The sequence below is a fragment of the Ciconia boyciana genome, chromosome 3, assembly GCF_034638445.1.
Source record: "Ciconia boyciana chromosome 3, ASM3463844v1, whole genome shotgun sequence".
NCBI lineage: Eukaryota > Metazoa > Chordata > Aves > Ciconiiformes > Ciconiidae > Ciconia > Ciconia boyciana.
In genome coordinates, this window is record NC_132936.1 from 58,829,233 (window position 1) to 58,848,975 (window position 19,743).

Sequence of the window (19,743 nt, forward strand, 5' to 3'; positions counted from 1 at the left end):
GAAAATACAGGGAGGAATAAAGCTCCATGGTTACAGATCTTTTCTATTCTTTGGAAATAAAATATAGCCCTGCATTGCTATGCTTTTCAGTTGTCATCTGGTAGGTGGCAATTTAATTTATCTTCCCTTGTATTAAGTTTAGGGCTTTTTTTTCCCCTTACTCAGCTGTTGTTATTGTCAGCTTCTTATGAAAGCAGTGAATTAAAAAAATCTCATCTCCATTTCATGGCTGTCTGTGAAGCTAGAAGTTTTTTTATAGCACAACCAGCAGCTTGAAGATGCAACTTCTTGAGATAAAGTGTCCTCTTTCTGCTCTTAGATGAGCTTTAGCATATAACAGTGCATTTCACTGATTTAGATTCAGGTATTAAGTTTTCCATGTACCAATATACAAAAAACCCCAGCGTGTTGACTTTAAACATAGGCCCTGTACCATCCACTGGATTAATGACAAGTAAAGCTCAAAAGGTTAGGAGCTTCTCTTTCTTTGGCTATTATCCCTGCTCTTTTGAACACTAAATAGCATATTTTTGCTTTTTCTAATTCTGGTGAGAATTTACAGCAATGTTTGCTCTGTAACTCTAGGAGTCAATCAAATAAATCTGTGAGTAGATGGCATGTCTGATCAATTTAAAAGTATGGGAGGGATTTTATTTTCAAAATTAATTCAATCCTGAAAACAGAGTGTCTTGGACAGGCCTGTGGACTTGCATTCATCTGGGAATAAATACAGTAATTCTTTGGTATTAATCCACCTACGTATTCTGCAACCTAACCATGCAGCAACTATTGATCTGCTGATTCCACTGGAGAACACCCTGACCCGTTTCCTAGCAGATCTCCAGGAGGTGCCTGTATGGCCTTTTTCTCTGAGTTTCTATCCATTGATTGTAATCAGAAGAAAAACTGAAGGAGCAGATTATCAAAATTTAAGAACACTCTCTGCAAGGGAACACACTTCAAGACATCAGGAAGCTTCACAAAATCATTTCTATTCACCAGAATTCAGTATGAAGAAAAGCAGTGAAAAAAATCTGGTAATACATAGTATTTTGGCAAGAACAGAATAAATATTTCCAATTTCTTATGTACTTTTTGTTTACTATATCATGAGGAGTCTGGAAAAAAAAAAAAAAGAAATTTCAATGACCTCATAAAGCTACAAAAAGTCCAAAATATTTTTTTTGGTGAATATTTCAGAAAAAATCAGATTTTGTTCCGATTTGGAATAAGCCAGAAGTTTAAAGTTCTGAAATCTTTCATTGGAGAGAATTTCTTTCCTCTGCAGAGCTCTAGTTTTGCAGCACAACAAGCATTAATATTCATTTTTTCCCTCATGTATCTGATTTAAATGGAAAAATATTAAGCTGTAAACATTTCTCTGTGTATTTCAGGCAGTTTCAGAATAATTACATCAGGAATTAATCTCTTGCTTTACTTGTTCTCACACACATACACAAAACATTCTTTAATTTAAACGTTTCCCTACAGGATCACTATATTTTCTGAAATTCTCTAGTTTCTCAGTCATGTGATACTTCTAAGTCTGATGGCGGGAGGCAGAGGAATAATAGTTTGAAGCTGCTCTGCATCAAGGTGAGAAAGGAGGCCACCGCTTTGTACAGAATGAGGCTTTTATAATTCAGTCTGCTAACTCAAGAGCACTCATTGGCACACAGCAGGCAGAAGCACTATTACCACCAGTGCTTGCACATTAATACTTCCAGTCATCAGCTGAAACTCAAAACAGCCACTGCTCTCCAAAGCAACCATTAATCACTTGAGAAGACATCTTTTATGCTAAAGGAAATTTAGCAAGTCTTTTTTTTTCTTTTTTTTTCTTTTTTTTTAATCCTTCAAGCATTTAAATTCCCAGGGCTTTAGTGTGGAATATACTGTGCTATACTAGAGTAAGCTCCTAATCAGTCTAATGTACTGGTTTGTGACATGATGCTCTGACGTTTGCAAATGCCTCACCTATAAATTTACTTTTATACTGCTATCTGGATGAGATCAGGCTGATTGTGCAGCAAGACTGATTTCATTTTGCAGGAAAGGTGAGTGTTCGTGCCACCTGCCTGGGCAACCCACCGTTTGCTCACCACTGACCCTTCTCAGGATGCACAGAGCTGGACAGGGTGGCTTCCTCACTAGGACGTTCCTGCCTTGGCTGAGCCCATCCACACCCACCTGCTGGCTGAAGCACTCTGCTAGCTGTTAATACGCAAAAAGTGGTCAATGAGGCAAAAAAAAAAGCTTGGCCTCTCTGTCTTTGAAGACTGGAGTGAGAAACACTGCTTTTTTTTCCTCTGTTGACTCAAAACCAGCAACACAACTTCACTAAATCAGCTACTCAAGGCTTGCAGGAAACCTCAAAATATCTATGGAAAGACTTAGCTTATGAGTAGAATATTGTATTATAAAAACAAATGAGAAAAATAGTAAATGCATAGGAGAAATTGTTTTCTTTCTTTCAAAAAAATAAAAGCAGGAAAAGCAGCATAATAAAAAGAAAGCTTCCTGCTTATCATTGAACACATAAGGTTTTAAGTGGTTTATCCAATCACTTATTCATGAGCACTTCATTTTTATGTGAAGTTCAAACAGCAGCACTGCCAGCAAAGCTCGGTGGGACGCTGCTACTTGCTTTTCAGTGCCCACTGCATCTGGTAAGACCACTCAGGAGCGATGTAAGCAGAGCACCAATACCTGACTTTTCTATGAGGATATCCTCTTAGTCTTGTTTCTTCACACCAGACCCAACCGTGGATCCCTGAGTGTCTTCCTCCTCAGAAAGCATGATGAGGCACAAAGCCCTGGTTTGAAAGGGGACTCCTGTCCTGCTCACTGCAGTCAGTTGTCGCTGGTTATTACGTACAGTTTACCTGAGTGCATAGTCAGCCCAAGATTTTTTTTTTTTAATTGTTCAGCCTCTGTTCTTCTAAGATTCAGAAACTGGAGGCTGCCTCTGTGCAGGCTATCATGTACCTGGTGAGATTGTAGCTCCTCCTTTTTGGGGACCAGATTCACTTTATGTAACAACTGGTATTCAGAAAAGGCTGAGATGGCCTAACTCCCAACATTCCTCTTTGATGTACTGAAGGACAGTAGAGAGCTCCTTCCCCAAACTCTGGAAAACGGGTTTTCCTAACTCTTTATAAACTGTACTGCACCAATGAGAGTCACAGGAACTACGAAAAACTGTGAAAGCTGAATCTTTTTAGTTAAATTTCACCCTCATTTTTGCTCCTCTCCCAATTCTGAAAAAGCCAATGACATAAAGCAAAAAGAAAAAAACAGTGCCTAGCTCAAGAAAGTCTCCCAGTTTTACAAACCACAAGTATCCTTATTGAATGGAGCCTGGAGTAACTGGAAATTAAATTACCAAACCTACCTGGCTTAGTCTGAGAGATAGTTTTTTCATGTTTAACGCGTTCTGGCTCTGCAAATAAGAAGAACCCTTACATTAGAGGGCTTTTTAATTTTTAGGAGATTTTAAAAAGAAGAGATTCTCTTTATGATTTTAAAAGATGACTTTGCACTACATATTCACACTAGACTTGAGAAGAATTTTTGATAAATATATTTCTTGAGAAAAGGTATTTAATTTTTTTTTCCTAAAAAATAAAAGTAATGCCAAAGAAAAATAAATTTTTAGTTTTTAATGTGGTTTAAGAAATCACAAAATTCCATTCTGTGTTTTTTAGAAATATCATAGAATGTCTAAAATTGTGAAATGCTTCCACTACTAATTTTGATTGCTGTCACCTATTTTCTATATAGAAAAATTCTCCTTGACGTTTAATATAGAAATCATGGAAGTATTTTAATACAACACAAGTAGAGTTGTCTCGTATAGAATGATAAATGAAAGTTCACTATACTGCATAAAGCAAAAACAGCTTTCCATATTTCTCTGTTAGCCTGGATCCCATAGCTATATTGTGAAGCAGTAACAATAATAAATACTATACTGTATTAAAATATAAGCTGTGTGCAATTTTGTGCTATTTAAAAAGAGTGTGAGAGCCAAAACCCAACATTATGAGGCAGAAAAAAGAAGCTATGGAATTTCAGAGGAATGTTAAAAATATGTTTCATTCTGATTTATAGCAGCTATGTCTAAATTGTGTAGCAGGTGAGGGCTGCAGCATACCAAGAGATAAATCTCTCTATTGCCTGGATCAAGCCCTAACCAGAAAATTGCAATGACCCTTCCTCATCTGTGTCTCCCTTGATTTTTTCCAATGAGAAGCTGCCATGGAGGCAGAGGACACAGGCAGGTCTTACCCCAGCCTGAATTGGAAAATAGCTTCCACGCACACTGGGACCTGTGAAACACACCTGGTCCTGCATTACAGAGTAATTGAAAACCATTTTCATAAGTCAAAATTTCCTGTGAGCTTGTGTTGATGAATCTCATCTTAAGCTGCTAAAACTTTGGCGACATAAAGGAATACCTTCCTCCTAAAAGCTGAAGTAACAATATTCTTTATCAACTTGATACTTACTGTGTTCGTGAGGTTTCTCTGAGGTAGCTAGAAGTAAAAAAAAAAAGTGTATTTTACTATTTTTGTACCTGTAATGCAGGATTTAATGCATTTATTCATGACATTTGTACACAAGTAAAATAAATGTTCAGTGAAATCTATATTAAAACGTGCAACGGTTAGCATTGCTTCACTCATACTATCCACTTCGACTGAGACACTTAATTTAGGAACCCGGGCACCCTAAATTCCTCATTTAGCCAATGTTTGGTACAAATACCCGTGGAAGGCTCTGCGCCTCCTCGGTGGGCTGAGTCACCCTCACTAAATAGTGACTGTGTATTAAACCTAGGGCAACTACCTTGCTAAGTGAGGTGCTCAGTTCAGTGCAAACTAAGAGACAGGACAAGTTCAGACCACGAGGTGTCCAATATTGGACAAAGCCAGACAATTTTAGGTTGAGTGAGAAAAAGACACCTAGGGCAGTCTAAATGTAAGAGTAAGAGTCCCTGACAATTGCACCTGCTCTAGTGAGGTCAGTGAATTTCAGATGGATTCAGTGATACTCCAAGGAGCAGAAGGACGTATTTGAAAATGTAATTAATGTAATTAGGGCACATCTAAACAAAAGGACTCAGTCTTTCAGTGCCGCAGCTCCTAAACCTTGCGCTATTTGATTTTCCACTTTTTTCCAGAAAAAACAGATGAGGCAAAACTGAAAACTGAGCTAATACTTTCCACAGACCTTAAGAGAACATTTTTCAGGTAAAGCAAGAGCTCAGGGAGCTGTACCCAATGCCACTATTGGTGCTACAGAAGGAAATGAAATGCCAAGGCATAGCCCACCAGCTGGATTTTTCTTCTTGACTTTTACAAGGCAGCTGTTGTTTTTAAGAGAATAAAGGCTCTACCACCTGCATGTAGCAGTCCTCTGTGTGTGAAAGAGCGTAATCCCACAGAGAGATGCAGCAGGGCTGGGAATGAGCTGCCTTTGCAGGCTCAGCACCACAAGCAATAATTCTGCTGCTGTGAGCTCCCGGGCTGTGATTCACTGAGCTCCCGAGCTCCCACTCAGGGCAAAAAGTAAGTAACTGCTGTGCAAGTGGGGTTTTGTTTTGCTTGTTTTCCCTGCAGTATAAAAATGCTCCCATTTTATATCCAGTCTCTATTTAATCCAAGTTGTTGCTGTGCATGTAAGAAGACAGCAACTGGAGATGGTGTGCAGAGCAAAGCAAAAAGAACGGAACATTTTTGGGGGTAATAGAGACTAAAGATACAAATTAAGTGTATGTACTTGCTCCTAAGTGAGGAATCAGAAATAAGAAACAGCAGGAAAAGAGGGATCCTATAACGAAGCCACATTTGTTATCTTTATGTGTGTAAGAAAAACTGCTTGTAAATTTAGGCTCAATTGTTTTGCCTAAACACACTGCAATCCACAAAAAATAGTTCCAAAACCATCATAAGCTTAGGTAAATTCTATTGTAACTGAGTATCCATTTCTGAAATGTGTAGAGGAAGTTAATTTTGTATTGTGTCAAAAGACTTAGTGAGTTATGCTCATGTAGCTATGAATTTCAAGTTGCAAAAGGAAATTCATGGGGCAAATGTTAAAAAAAATCTGAACTTCAGGGGCTGGTATAATGACTTACATAACTATCACAGAATATTGTGTGTCACATAACACTTTCAGTAACCATTAATAATGATCAGAGCTGGGCCACATATGAAAAGTATTAATTTAAAGACTCTTTACTGACACTGCTTAATGAATTTTACAAACAAACTTTTTTTATAGCATCCTTATCTCAGATCTGCAATTTGTTTTAAAACACTAAAATCAAAACAAAACCATTATGCCTTAACTTTCTATTGAAGCCAGTGCAGTTATTTCCTTTTTTCTGCTGGTGAATATGAGTCACAGAGAATGTTTAAAGCAATAGGAACTCAGCCCAGGTCTGGTCCCTCAAGTTTAGGAAGGCATCTGTGTTGCCTTTGTCCATATTTTCTGTGGAGGTATTAATTAGCCAAACTTGTATAGTGTCAGTATCCAGCCAGAGCTAGAACACTGAGATTATTGCTATCAGAGTTTTGACTAAAAGCCCAGCCTTCTTTTTTCTGGCATAACACTCAGAGATATTTCTACCGCATATTTTGATGAAATAATGAAGATCTTCCAAAGTTAAAAGTTCTTACAGGATGTGTTGGCTATTCTGAAACATATCTATATTTTGTTGGAAAAAAAAAACCTGAAGTGAAATTTTGAGATGGTTTCTAAGCCATGAAGATAAACTTTTATGTTTTGCCAAATCTGCTCACTCTGATTTCAGTCCATTCAATATTAATCCTGTCCTTCTTATGTGTCATATTATCTCATCAAATGTGTAATTCAAATGACTTATACAGTAAGCAGAAAGCTGAAAAATGAAATCCCAAGACCCTTAGTTTCATTTTTACAGTATCACAATTGTCTGTAACACAGGTATCCTGATTTTTAGTCTACTTAGTGAAAATGGGAAGAAGATAAAAGCTAGATGTCAATGACCTAGTCAGACTTTCCAGAATATTTAATGGTATATTATATGGTATTTAATCTAAAGGGTGAGAAATGAACAGCTGTATTCTGCTGCTCTCACTCATTTCATGTAGTATCTTGCACTGAAAGTAAAGCAGCTCTATTCAAATTTTGTGTTTAAATAATATTTCTTTATACACTGCCTAGATAAGCTGTGAAACTCCATGCTGCAAAATGTGCGGATGTTGAAAATTTTCACGATTTCAAAAAGTGACTGGGCAAATTAAAGAAAAATCTACCAAGTGCTCTTAAACATGAAGATACAGTTTCTGGCTTAGGAAGTTCCTGAGCTGAGATTGCAGGAGGTCACAAGGTGATCTCTGTGTGGCTGTTTTATTCCTGTACTCTACCCTAGGCGTTTGCTGGTTTGGCCATTGGTGGAGAGAGGGTGTTGGGTTGGATGAACTCTTGGCCTCACTTCAAACGGCTGTTCTGATGTTATTAACTAACAGGACTACCTTTTGGGTAAATAACCGCTTGTTGTTCATAATGTTAGAAAATTCAGTCCTAAGTAAGTACTTTATCTTCATTTGTTTAACACTTAAACTACATTAGAGGAGGAAAAGGGTCAGATTCGGATCTAATGAAAACAGATGGATCTTTGATGAAATACTTGAAGCTACATAAGATCTGAACTGGATCAATGAAATTATCTGGTTCTATCCTCAGCAAAAATGTTTTTGAAATTTTGCTTGTGTCATTCTAAATTAAACTTGGTAACCAGGCTTGGTAGTTATCTTGCTGTTTTTCACGTTCACTTCAAATTTTATTTGACTCTTGCCTGCTATTCTGAATGCCAGAAGGGTATTAATTATATACAGCATATTTTTGTAAATTAGCTTCTGATATGGGTTCAGAAAAGAAATCCTCTGGTTTATTGAACCATAAATTGGTGAGGCTAAAAGCAGAACGTGCTTTTTGATTATAACATGTCTATTTTCCATCTGGATAACAGTCATTTGCTGTTCAGACAGCAAATATGTTCGTGAGTGTGCACACTCTGTAAGAAAAGAACATGTTGTGCAGGAAATGAAAGCAATGCCATAACTATTTGTTTTAGTGAAGAATAACAAAATAATAATACATGTTGTAGCTGAGAAAATTATTTCTAATTGGATAGTTACATGTGTATTATAAATAAGAAAGTTATTTTCCATTAGGCTAAGTAAGAGCCTGGTTCATCTCTCATTAAAGAGGGCACAAAGACTCTTTAACAGGATTTGGACTGGGCATTAAATGAACACACCCATGACGTTAATCTGTAACAACATTACAGGCCAAAAGAAGAATGAAGATCAACAGGACTCTTTTAATGGAATTTGCAAGATTTATGCCTTAACCTTCCAGTTTATACATCATGACAAAGGATAAATCTTTGATTTCCTTATTCAGGCTAACTAAGTCCATTTTCCCTGAAAATGAACTCTAGACAAACTCACAATTTGGCCCTTAGACAAACTAATGGACATAACTCCTTCAAGATTCAGTGGGAATACTGTAGTCTGCAAGAATTTCAGATGCCACATCGTTCTGCCTAATCGTCAATGCGCTTGTAATTTAAGGTTGAATAAAACAGTTTTGTTCTAGTCAGTGCAAAGTTTTTCGGACTGTGGAGCAACTGTGTTATCAAAAAGTCAACCAGAATAAAACATATTCCTTACATTGGGCCAGTTCAGAATGTCTCAGATGATAATAACTTCAGAAAAAAAAGGGATTATTAGGATTTATCAGTGTTCAAGAGCAACTCCCTGCCTTTGTGAAGTTATTGTCTGTACTCTTTATCATTCAAAGGAGAAGTCAAATGTTCCCACAAGTTTTCTAGGTCAGCAGACCTGATCCCTCACATCTGCCTGTGTCCTCCTTAAGTCCTGCTGGCTGGCTGAGCAGCTGGCAGACTGATTGCAGAAAAAAACATCCAATGAGCATATGCCTAAAAAAATTATTCCTCACAAAACAGATTAGCTGCAGCAAGCTTCCTATAAAGAGAATGGCTTGTGCTTGCCCTGACCCCTGCTCTATGTTAGGAAATTGCCTTGACAGTATATGGCCAATATGGATGGTTTAGAGTAAAGAAAGCAAGAAGAGTGTGATGGTGGCACAAATAGAGGAAGCTAGAGTATGATTATTTTAACATGCATGCTGTGCAAGCCTTGTCCTTACAGAATCTCTTAATTCCCTACAGCATCCATTTTACATTTCTGGTTTACTTTGAACCTAGCATTTTCCAGGGTATTTGTCCGGGTTTCTACATGTTAAGGAAGTATTCTTCCAAATTAACATGACAGGTATGAAATACTAAGCTATTTGTCTAAGGCTATCTGGAAGGTTTGCAGGGAAGCAGAGAACTTGAGCTTCTAGCTAGCGGTCTCACTCTTATTCATTATCAGGGAGTGCTTGTCTGGGTCTGTGCAGCACCACACACTTCCTTGGACCACTGTCAGCAGGTAACTTGTGACTAATGGTGACAACAGGGTAAACGGTTAAGGCAAACCCTCCTAAAATGCCATGGTTTGCCATTATAATTAATAATTAACAATTAACCACTGATATTAGAGCCTGTAGGGTATTCACTTGCAACAGACTGATCTTTCTGTTGCCACTTTCCACCAAAAAAGCTCGCAGTCTGCTCTCACAGTTCCTTCTGCTTTATTTCCATTACCAAAGCAGCCAGGTCCAAGATATCTGCCTTCATACAGTTAGCATGTTTGTGTCCTTGCTGTTTGGTTTGCCTTATACCTCAGGGCTGCCTAGTGAAGAATGAGCTGGCTCTTGGTTTTGGGGGATTTTGCTGTTGTTGTCTAGAACAACTTGTTTTTTAAGACTTATTTTTAACTGGCAATTCAAGAGTACTTTATATAACTGGGAAAAACAAAAAAGTTCAGAAACAGGAGGGAAGGGAGAAGCTTTAGCATGGGGTAAATATAGTAGAAGTAGCAAAGAAGTACAGACATTTCCAACATTTTAAAATTATTTTTAATGAGAGGAATTTCTTCAACTTGAATCTGAGATGCATGCCTGTAGGGAGCATCAGTAATGATCCCAATCTTTCTCCGTTTCCCAGTTTGTCAGTTAAACAATAGAAATGTACTGGGAAATGTAAGTCTTGTTGAAACAGTGATCTTGTATGATAGCACTGAAAGTTAATGTCTTTAAAATACTATAAGTTTTAAAATCCTAGGAGGACAAATCTTCCATCGATGGAGCTGGAGAGACTAAAATTTCAATCAAATGTAGATTAGGTACATGTGTTGCATTAATGCATTTCATCTTTAGGCACATGTGGTGAAAGACCTGAAGAGCTTCCTTTCAATATCATCCTCAGCTTCTGACGTTTTCATCTGCTCTTCCCTGAAATTATGGGATGGGAACATACAGATGAGGGAGAATATACTTTCACTTTTAGTAATATCAGTTTTACATTTGCATATAGCTAAGACAAAACACAGCCAAGCTCAGGTCATGCTTTACTGCAACACAAATTATTGACTCATAAAGGGTAACTGAGTGCAATCGGACAGACTGAGGTATGTAGGATGTTAGAGTGATGACATTTTTTTCTGAATGTTGACTTTAGTTTATGCAAAAATAGTGTTGTTCACCATTCTGTGTAAACAACTGGAGCCAAACGGAGCACCTCTTGAAGATGTTAATATTCATTAATATTTGAATCTTCAGTCTATTTCATAATTGTTTGTTATTGTGAAATGTTATCTGTGAAATGTGCCAAACTAACACCCTGGGTACAGATTCCATGCAAATACTTTGAATATGAACTTCTTTGTTGAACTCCTTCTTAACTATGACTGGATTTGTAAAAGTATAACATGGTTGAATACATATTTACATACGCTATTAAATAAATGTAAAATAATCATCATTAAGACAGGAATAAGATGACCTAATGAAAATCTAGAAAAGAAAAATTTTGGAGCAGTGATTAGTTGATATTAAGAGTGGAGAACAATAAAAAATAATTAGCTTTTGAAAAGATGGACTTTTCCCAGTGTGATACCCAAATTAGTATGGTGATTAAAGCAGAGGGCTAATGACTAGCTTCTAGAGGCAGAACATCCTGAGCCATCTTCGTTCCTCATGAAATGCTTCTGATCACTGCTTTTGCTTTAATTACAACTTTGTAAGACCACATTTCTGAAAATTATGTTTGCGTAGATAAAAAAGCAAATGAAGATTACCACTAGAAGGACTGTTAATTCTGGAATTGCACCTGAATAGAATGCCTCTGAGCATTCTTTTGCAGACATCTTTGCACAGAGCAATAAAGTAATAGTTTATCCCATGGGGAAATTTTTAGCCAATTAGCCATGTGTTATATGGATAACCAGGTGTTTAAGCATATTATGCTGATTGACAAGTGAGAGTGTTGCTGACATGATGCCAATATACATGTATTACACCTGACTTATAGTAACAACACAGGCCGCCAATTACACAGATCACTCTTTCTTCAGAAATCACAGCTGTTTCATAATCATTAAAATACTAGTTTAACTGTCTCCATTTATTGGTAGTCAGGGCTGAATAAATTACTGTTGTACTTTAAGGCAAGTAAGAATGATTAACACAACTTGTAATCATAACTGCAATTGAAATGCTATGCCAGATCTATCAATATGAATTGTTTTGCAGGTTTGTTATCACATAAGACATACAAAAAAGTATAATCTCAATTTTACCTTGAATGGATTACAAAGGTATAACCCATGACAAGGTTTAGATTAAATCCTGTTGAGAATAAAATTGTGGGTATTTTTTAAAAAACATTGATGCAAGATAGCATCATTAGTTTTACGTGTCTTAACTATGAGTACACTGAAAATGAGGTGCTAGGGAGCTAAACATGGATTTTGCAGCTTAATGTTAAGAATTCTAGATTAAATATTTGCATTAGCCCCTCCATCTAAGTACAACGAGAGTGGATATTCAATCAGCTATTAAGATCTATAAATGACTTCCTGCTTTTTCTCACCTTTCTTCTCTTTCAATGTTGTATTCTTAAAAGAGAAAAATTAATTAAAGGTTTAGGGCGGGTTGTTAAAATAAGTAACAACAAACTATCCTGATGTTCATTACAGTTTGTTTTCTGTTTTTGTTACTAAACCTAAACTATGTTCCTTGTTATAGTCAAGTCAGAAGTATAGGTATCTCCAGGGGGCAACTCTTTGCATTCTGACAGATATATAAGACAAACAGATGAAACACTCTCTGCAGATGCTTATTTCTCTCCATTAACTCTAAAGGGAGACTAAGGTGAGTAGCTTCAGTGTAGATGACTAACTTTAGACATCTAAATTTGTATGAGTTAAAGGTTCTTAACGATTAAGTTCATCTGAGGATCTAAAAAAGTTCTTTAAATTTATGGATTCAGTGAAAAGTGTTGAGCCCACGCACTCACCATTCCTCTGCTTACTTTCTACTTATATTGAATGGGTACTCTGTAGGGTTTTTTCTGGTCATGTCTTATCCTAACTGAAATATCTGCAACATGGAAAGTACATGAGCCTGGTCCCTCAAGATCTGGCCATCACTTAACAGAGGTTGTACAGATCATTAAGTCTCACATAACCCTGCAAAATGGACATAAATTATTTATACCCCCCCAAGATAGCTGAGACAAGGTAAACAGAGGTCAAACAAATTTCAGCTAATGGATATAGACTTTTCAAAGCATTTTCCGTATTTCATGCAAATTCTTCATTTATCAATTATTCCTTGAAAATCCCAGGGTTTTGTTGCTTCAGCATGGGAAGTCAAAGCTCACCAATGTATGGCCAGTCATCTATTAAATGAAAAATATCTTTAGGCAGGAGTGGATTTGCATTGAAGAATACCTTGCCTGTAGCTTAAGACTCCTGCAACGTGTTCTGTAAAACCACGTTATTTAGTTCTTAACCTGATTCAGGAAGGCAATGTTAACTACTGGCTCGAAGATCCTTTGGGCTCCATCTCGTGGCTAATTCAATGACTGTTACCTCTTGAGGGAGATGCCTGCCTTCAACTACGGTCAAAATAGCACTGCTACTTTAAACAGCGTAGTGGCATGTGACTGTTTTAATTTTCTCATACATAATACTGAATTTTTGACACTATTTTAAGAAATGCTTTTAAAAGTATTTCTACTTTTTTTCCCCTCTGTTTAGGAATACACATTCTGTTAGGGGGCTGTGTAATACACTTCGCACTTATAGAATTAGGTAGTCCACTTTCTTATCCTTTCAGGCATGTTAGAAAACCACATAATGAAGGTGTTGATCCATGTTGCAGCAGTGGCATTTGCAGCTGAGCAGAAATCCCATGCTGCCGCGCCCATTTGCTTTATGAATAAGAAGGCTGCCTTCCAGTTTTTCCGGTCAACTCCAAAGTTAAGCAGTTCTGAAATGCACTACTGTCCAGTTCTTTTTCAGTTTGGAAAGCATATTGATTTTTATATACATTGAAATGGGACACTGCTGTGCCTTGGCCAGTTTATACCACGCTCTGTATGCAGAGCAGCAGTTTCCAAGCGATGGATAGGGTACCATTACCAGGAGTAATTGAAAGAAATTGTCCTTTACTGGATTGGAAAAAAGATGTACTTTGGAGCTGGAATGTACATGCCTTGCCCATTTTCTGCATTTGTTTGATATTAGCTGTGCTCAGACTATATGCAGTTTTTTACACCATGATGTGTTTATAGGGAAAAGGTCAAAATGCGATCCTGCATACTCTCCTGTCAATTTATTATTGATGAAACTTGTCAGATTAATGTGTTTTTTGGCTTTCTAAAAAGTATCAAATGAATTGAAGAGCAAGCTGCCAGAGCGATAATGCTGAAAATCAGAACAGGAGTCATGTTATCGACAGGGAACTAGCTTCTGCATCTCACTAGCTTACAAGTACTCATAACATCTAACTGTAGGCAGCCTATGTAGGAGATGAGACTCCCAGAAGACAACTTCCCTGAAATAGATGCTCACTCTAACTTGCTCTCAGAAGCAAGCCAGAGCAGTCTCTCTCTCTCTGTGTGTCTCGTTCATTAGCTGTAGGGAGCCTGGAGAAACCAACATCCTGGCAACATCCAGATTTGTGATTCACTTTAAACAATGAAACGGTTCTTCTTACATCTATGTATGTGAATGTGTAACCCACAGGGATTATGTGATGGTTAAATCCTGTTCGGGTTCACTAGAATCACAGAAGTAACAAATCTTCAGGCAAGCTTTCCTGAGACTGACCTGGAGAGAGAACTTACTAAGCTTGTTAAGGTTGCTTGCTTGACACCCCCATCTCAGTCCATGCCCTCTTCAGTCAGAAATCAATAAGGTATGGGAGCTATGAACTGAAATGAGAAATTCCATTTCATGCAGAACTAGGAAACCTGGAAATTGGCTTTAATCTGTCTCCATTTCACACAAAACATTTTTGGAACTCTATAATTATGAACTATTTTTGAAATATAAAAATACTGGTTTGGTTTAAAAATATTAACATTTTCTTCCTTTATAAAGGGCACTTAAAATTGAAAAAATGCTGAAATATTTTGGTGTTACAGCTCTATTGTTTGGTGGAGATGCCCTGAAGCTGATGGGCTTTATCTCACATCACCAGTACCTGGGTCTATTGTAATTCACTTGAATCGCTGCTTGCAGTGCTTTGAATTATGAGCAAGAGTTAAAATTTTTTGTGTACTGGCAGCCGGATTTGCTCTTGGGGATTGTAGGAAATGCCTTCCTCATGCAAAGGGTTGCTGCCTCTTGCCCTTTAGGAACTGACAATTTTTTACACATTTCTATGACAGGTCCTCTATCCCACACACGTTGAAGGCATAACATGATGCTGGAAGCTGAAGCTGACTATTTTCTAGGACTTCAGTCACAAAGTCTTAGAAAGTTAGCCTTTCAAATAGAAACGGTTAATGCATAAGTTTCATGCATAAATTGTGCCTTAAGGTTCCTGTTAGCATCACTCATATTTGGAGAAATCAGTGAAATACGTAAGCTTTCTCCATTTTAATTTTGTTCTTTTCTGTCTCTTTCAAACTCCTTCATGTCTGATTTATGCTATGCACAGAATGTACCGTCGATAGAAAGTATCATTCCATCTTCTTCTCTTCTCTTTTTATGATGGCTTGTCACTCTCTATTTCTCATTATTCTTGTTTTTCTACATGAGGGGTGTGTATTTGAATAAGACAGAATAATTGGAGAAAGCTTTGTATACAGTACAGTGCATATGTGGTGCATGATTCGCATGAGGAATGATAAAGTGGTATTGGAACGGCGTGTGCTACTACCACAATATATTTTGGATAATGACCCAGTCAATTTAGAGCACTGCCTGGCTACTTCTATTATTTTTGCAGCTGGGCAAAAAATACTGTCTCCTTAAGCAAAACCGGCAAACATTGCCCCTTTTTATTGCAAGTCAGAGGAATACACATGCAGCCTGGAACAATTTTTGATGATAACAGAATAAGCAGAAATAAAATAAAACCTGACGATTCTGGGAGTTAGCTAGTAACGTGCAATATTTTCTGTGTGGAGCCTGCAGAGACTGTGGAGCTAGATAAGAAAGCTAAAGCATGGTATGTTCATTTTTGGGAAGAGGCCTTGTTACTTCACTCCAATTGTCCAGTTTAGTGCATATCTACTGAAGACAGTAACATTGTTGAGCCAGTTTTCCTTAGTTACTGGACAATTTCATTGGACTAGCATGTTTTTCACTACAATCACTGCCTTCCTTGCTGACAATGTTGGTTATGATCTCAAAAAACCAGAGGGAGATTTAGTCCAAAAATAAATAAAATCATGATATCAGAAGAATGACCAAAGCTGACTTTCAGTTCACACTCCCATGTTTCTGTGAAGTAGGTTGGTGGTAATCAGCAGGACGAGGTATACCCTGCCCTGAGCCAGGTGCTTGAAAGTATCCTACCTATACTTGTTGGCAAAATCCTTTCAACAAATTAAGAAATCAGAGGAAAAGATTTTTTAGCAGAAAATATATAAAAAGGAAAATGAAATTGAAAAATTGATCCAACTTCAAAGAATGTTCATTAAAAATGCATTTTTAATCAGTTTTGTTGGAGAAGATTATGGTTAAGGAGGAAAAAAATCCTAACCCATGAAAAATGAACCAAGGGCAAGTGCTAGGTATTTCAAACAAATTCCTTTGATGTTCTTCTGTAAATGAATGGACCCATAACCTGTGGCAAGGCTGACAGACATAGCACCCTTAGCAAGTACCTCACTCTTTTCTTTCCATTAAGGATGTAACAGTCCATGTGATAAATTCAAGACTGTGAAAACAGCAGGCATTTTGATGTCTGAAAACCAATGTCTGTAAGCATAGCTGCCAGTTTTCTGATGCTCCCTCCTTTGTGTGCTACCTTTCATGCCTCAGTTGTTGCAAATTAATCTTTGGACAAAATATTCTGCTTAATACCTATTAAGCATGGTTGTTTTCAATAACCAAAATGAATTTTATTATTCTGTTAAACACATGAGGTGAAATTTTGGCTCCAGTGGAGTGAATGGGAATTTTGCCACTAACATCAACACAGCCAAGATTTCACTCATGAGCTGTTAAAACAGTTGAGACTATCATTTTTTTCCAGTTCAATTAACAACTCTGTATAGGGATAACAGAAAAAAATAATAAATTAGAAGGATTGTAAATGTCTTCATGTATAGACAGCAAAGGTCGGCTTCATTGTTCAACTATGTGAATCACAGAATGTCCAAACCTTTTGGAAATTACAAAAGACACCCCCCCCAATTTACCCCCCCTCCCCCCCCAATCAGGAAACTTCAGAAATAAAGGGCCAATTTTTTTCTCACTCAATATTAAATCTCAAATAATCCTCTGGAATCTATGGAAAAGTTTTGGAAATGTTCCCAGTTTAGTGAGCAGGATATGGTTTATAAACCAAATAATAAAGTTGAACAGATTAAAGAAAAATATCATCTTAGTGCTAATATTTCATTATTTTTGCAGTTGAAATAAAATTGTCAGATTACAAAAAATGTTTCAACTCAGCAAATCTTATTCTGAAAGACATCATTATAAATAGATATTTAGGGACTGATAGATACAGTATATTTATCTTTAAACATTTTAAGTAATGTTTTAGGTTCTGATTCAGGGCAAATTTCTCTACTAATCTGTTAGTAGAGAAAATACCAAAGAATGACTTCAGCAAAGCTTACATTCATGCTACATACATATCTGAAAAGAGGAAATTAAATGTCCCTAGGAAAACACCTTCTGCAGAGAACAAACAGCCAGGTCAGCATGCACGGTGCACTGCAAGTTTTGTTCTCTTTGACAAATCCTAACACGGTAACAAAAGCCTTTCATTTTCTTCCCAGTCAAAACGATGAAGTGTCTGATACTGGGCTGTGTTGGCCTGTGGTAAAAAGGAGCTAACAATACTGGAAATGACAACTGTGTTATCACAGTAGGACTAGATAAAGCCGGCTGATGGTAGCACATGAGGTGGGGTATGTCATCACAATTGTATCACTGAATGAACGAAACGTTTCTCACAGCGGTCACAGCCTGAAAGATGCTTCAGTCAAGGGAAAATAATTGATTTACCTTTCTTTTCCTCTTCCTTTTTCACCGCAGCTGAAATGGAAACAAAAATACTGTATTTTCACAACCAAAGTTAGTAACATGTACTATCAGTAAAAATAATTCAAACACTTGTATATGAGCCTTTTGTGTACATATCTCAAACCATACATATATTATGCAATATAGGAATAGATTTATTTGCGAGATGAAGAAACTGATAATCAGAAAGATAAAGTGTTTCATCACAGACACCCAGCTCTGCTATTGATGAGAACAAATTCCAGCTTACTAGATTCTCACACTTAACTTTAGTCACAGTCATCGTTCCTCCCAGACACTAATACTGGGAGATAGAGGCACAGAGTGAATATTTAAAAATCAACAATGAAGAAGGAGCATAGATTGGAATGGGAAGGCATGAAGGAGTAAGGGGAGGCTAGAGGAAGGTTATGAAGCATCACTTGTTTGAGAGAAACATGTGCTTTTTTGCTATTAAAGCTTGTAGTGGCAAACAAATGCATAAAATAAGAAGTAAAAAACCACCTGAAGTCACGTTCAGGTTTCTAAGCCTCTGCCTAACATGGAGAATTACAAGACCTGATCAAGCAACAATCCCACCTCCAAATCCCACAGCGTGAGTTTTGTGGGAAGGAAGATTGGACAGAGACTGGAAGGAAACTGTTGCGTATCGCCCACTTTAAACAACCTGGAATCAGTTCCCCAGAGCAAGCTGTGCTGTGTGACCAGTATTCAAACTCTAGAGACAGAATAAAAGTCCCCCAAAAGCTCAGCCTGGGATTCCAATAAAACATTGCATGTATCTGCAACAGGTACTATGAAAACATATCAAAATTTTACTAAAAGGACTGTCTCAAATGGGAGAGTTACCTGCATTTGCAGATGACTGCTGCAATCCTGATGGAGCTGAGCCAAGATCATACCTAAGTCCATTTGAAATCCATGCACTACCCATTCCCCAGCCTACATTGATAAGACTGACCCTTCTAAAATGTAGTTACAGATGTTACTTTATTTTGAAACATGTCTGCCAGAAGAGGTCATAGTAAGCCTCTGCCTTAGGCTAGCATTTGCAGTGAAAGAAGACAGAGGAGTTTAAATTCAGAGCTCTTATCCCCCAGAAAAGAGCAGTTGGCACCAGGCTGGCTGTATGAACAGAACTGATGTGGCACTGGAACTTGAAAGAAAAGAAGCAGAAGCAGAGCTCTGTCCTTCCATTGGAGAATGTGCCCTGGTGCAGGACAGAAATCAGGGTCATGAGGCCAAAAGAGGGAGTAGGCACAGTCTCAGGTGTTTGCATTTTGGGTTTGGGTGCTGATCTCTGCCTCTTCAGTGTTCTTAAAATGAAAAGTCCTTTTATTTCAAACTGTTAGTACATTTGGATAAAGCAGATCAAAAAGGAAAAAGTAAAACCTGAAATTACTGAAATGCTATCAATGGCCTGCAGCAAAAAAAGATTCTGATTTCAATGATTTTTCAAGGTTTCTACCACTTACTCTCCTTTGAGAATGAAATACATTTTTAGTATCTCAAGAATGTGCTCAGTGGTGGAAAAAAGGTTTCATGCCTAGAATTAGTGAAAATCAGGCACAAAGTTTCCAGGATCTGGTCCTCTTTGCAATCACTTTGCTTTCATAGGTGATGTGCATATCAAAGCTGTGAAGTGGGCCTTTTGCAAAACTTTAATTACAGAGGATTTAGTATTTTTTCGCCCAGAAGCTGCTATAGAAGCCTCAGTGGCTTTCAAAAGGCATACTTACTTGCCACTTGAAATATGTTGGAGGGACTCCCAAATCAGCAGAAACCCCAAATATCAAGATTCTGTGTAGGGCTTATAAGCCAACATGCAGTGCATCTCTGGGCTCCTCCTGACTTCTGTCCTGCCAGCTTATGGGATGTGGCTCACCACAGTTCTGGTACCAAGGCAAGCACAGGCAGAGCAAGGTCTGTCTGTGCCTGCCACTGCACTTATGGCTAGCTAATTTCTGTTATTATGCTATTATATCCTGTTGTGACATCTGTTCAAATTTTCACCTTGGCAATGTTTTTTCTGATGGAATGTACTGTAAATACTAGACAAATCTTA

At 37.5% G+C, this 19,743-nt stretch overlaps 1 protein-coding gene across 1 annotated transcript in view; it reads right to left on the reverse strand.

Annotated features, from left to right (window-relative positions):
* TRDN (triadin) overlaps nucleotides 1-19,743 on the reverse strand; it is a 201,736-nt gene that overhangs the window by 32,916 nt on the left and 149,077 nt on the right. The window contains exons 27-29 of the mRNA XM_072857718.1: nucleotides 17,661-17,690; nucleotides 4,512-4,538; nucleotides 3,395-3,442 (exon numbers count right to left, since the gene is read on the reverse strand). Of these exons, the coding sequence (XP_072713819.1) occupies nucleotides 3,395-3,442; nucleotides 4,512-4,538; nucleotides 17,661-17,690 (105 nt within the window). The remainder of the gene's footprint in view (nucleotides 1-3,394; nucleotides 3,443-4,511; nucleotides 4,539-17,660; nucleotides 17,691-19,743) is intronic.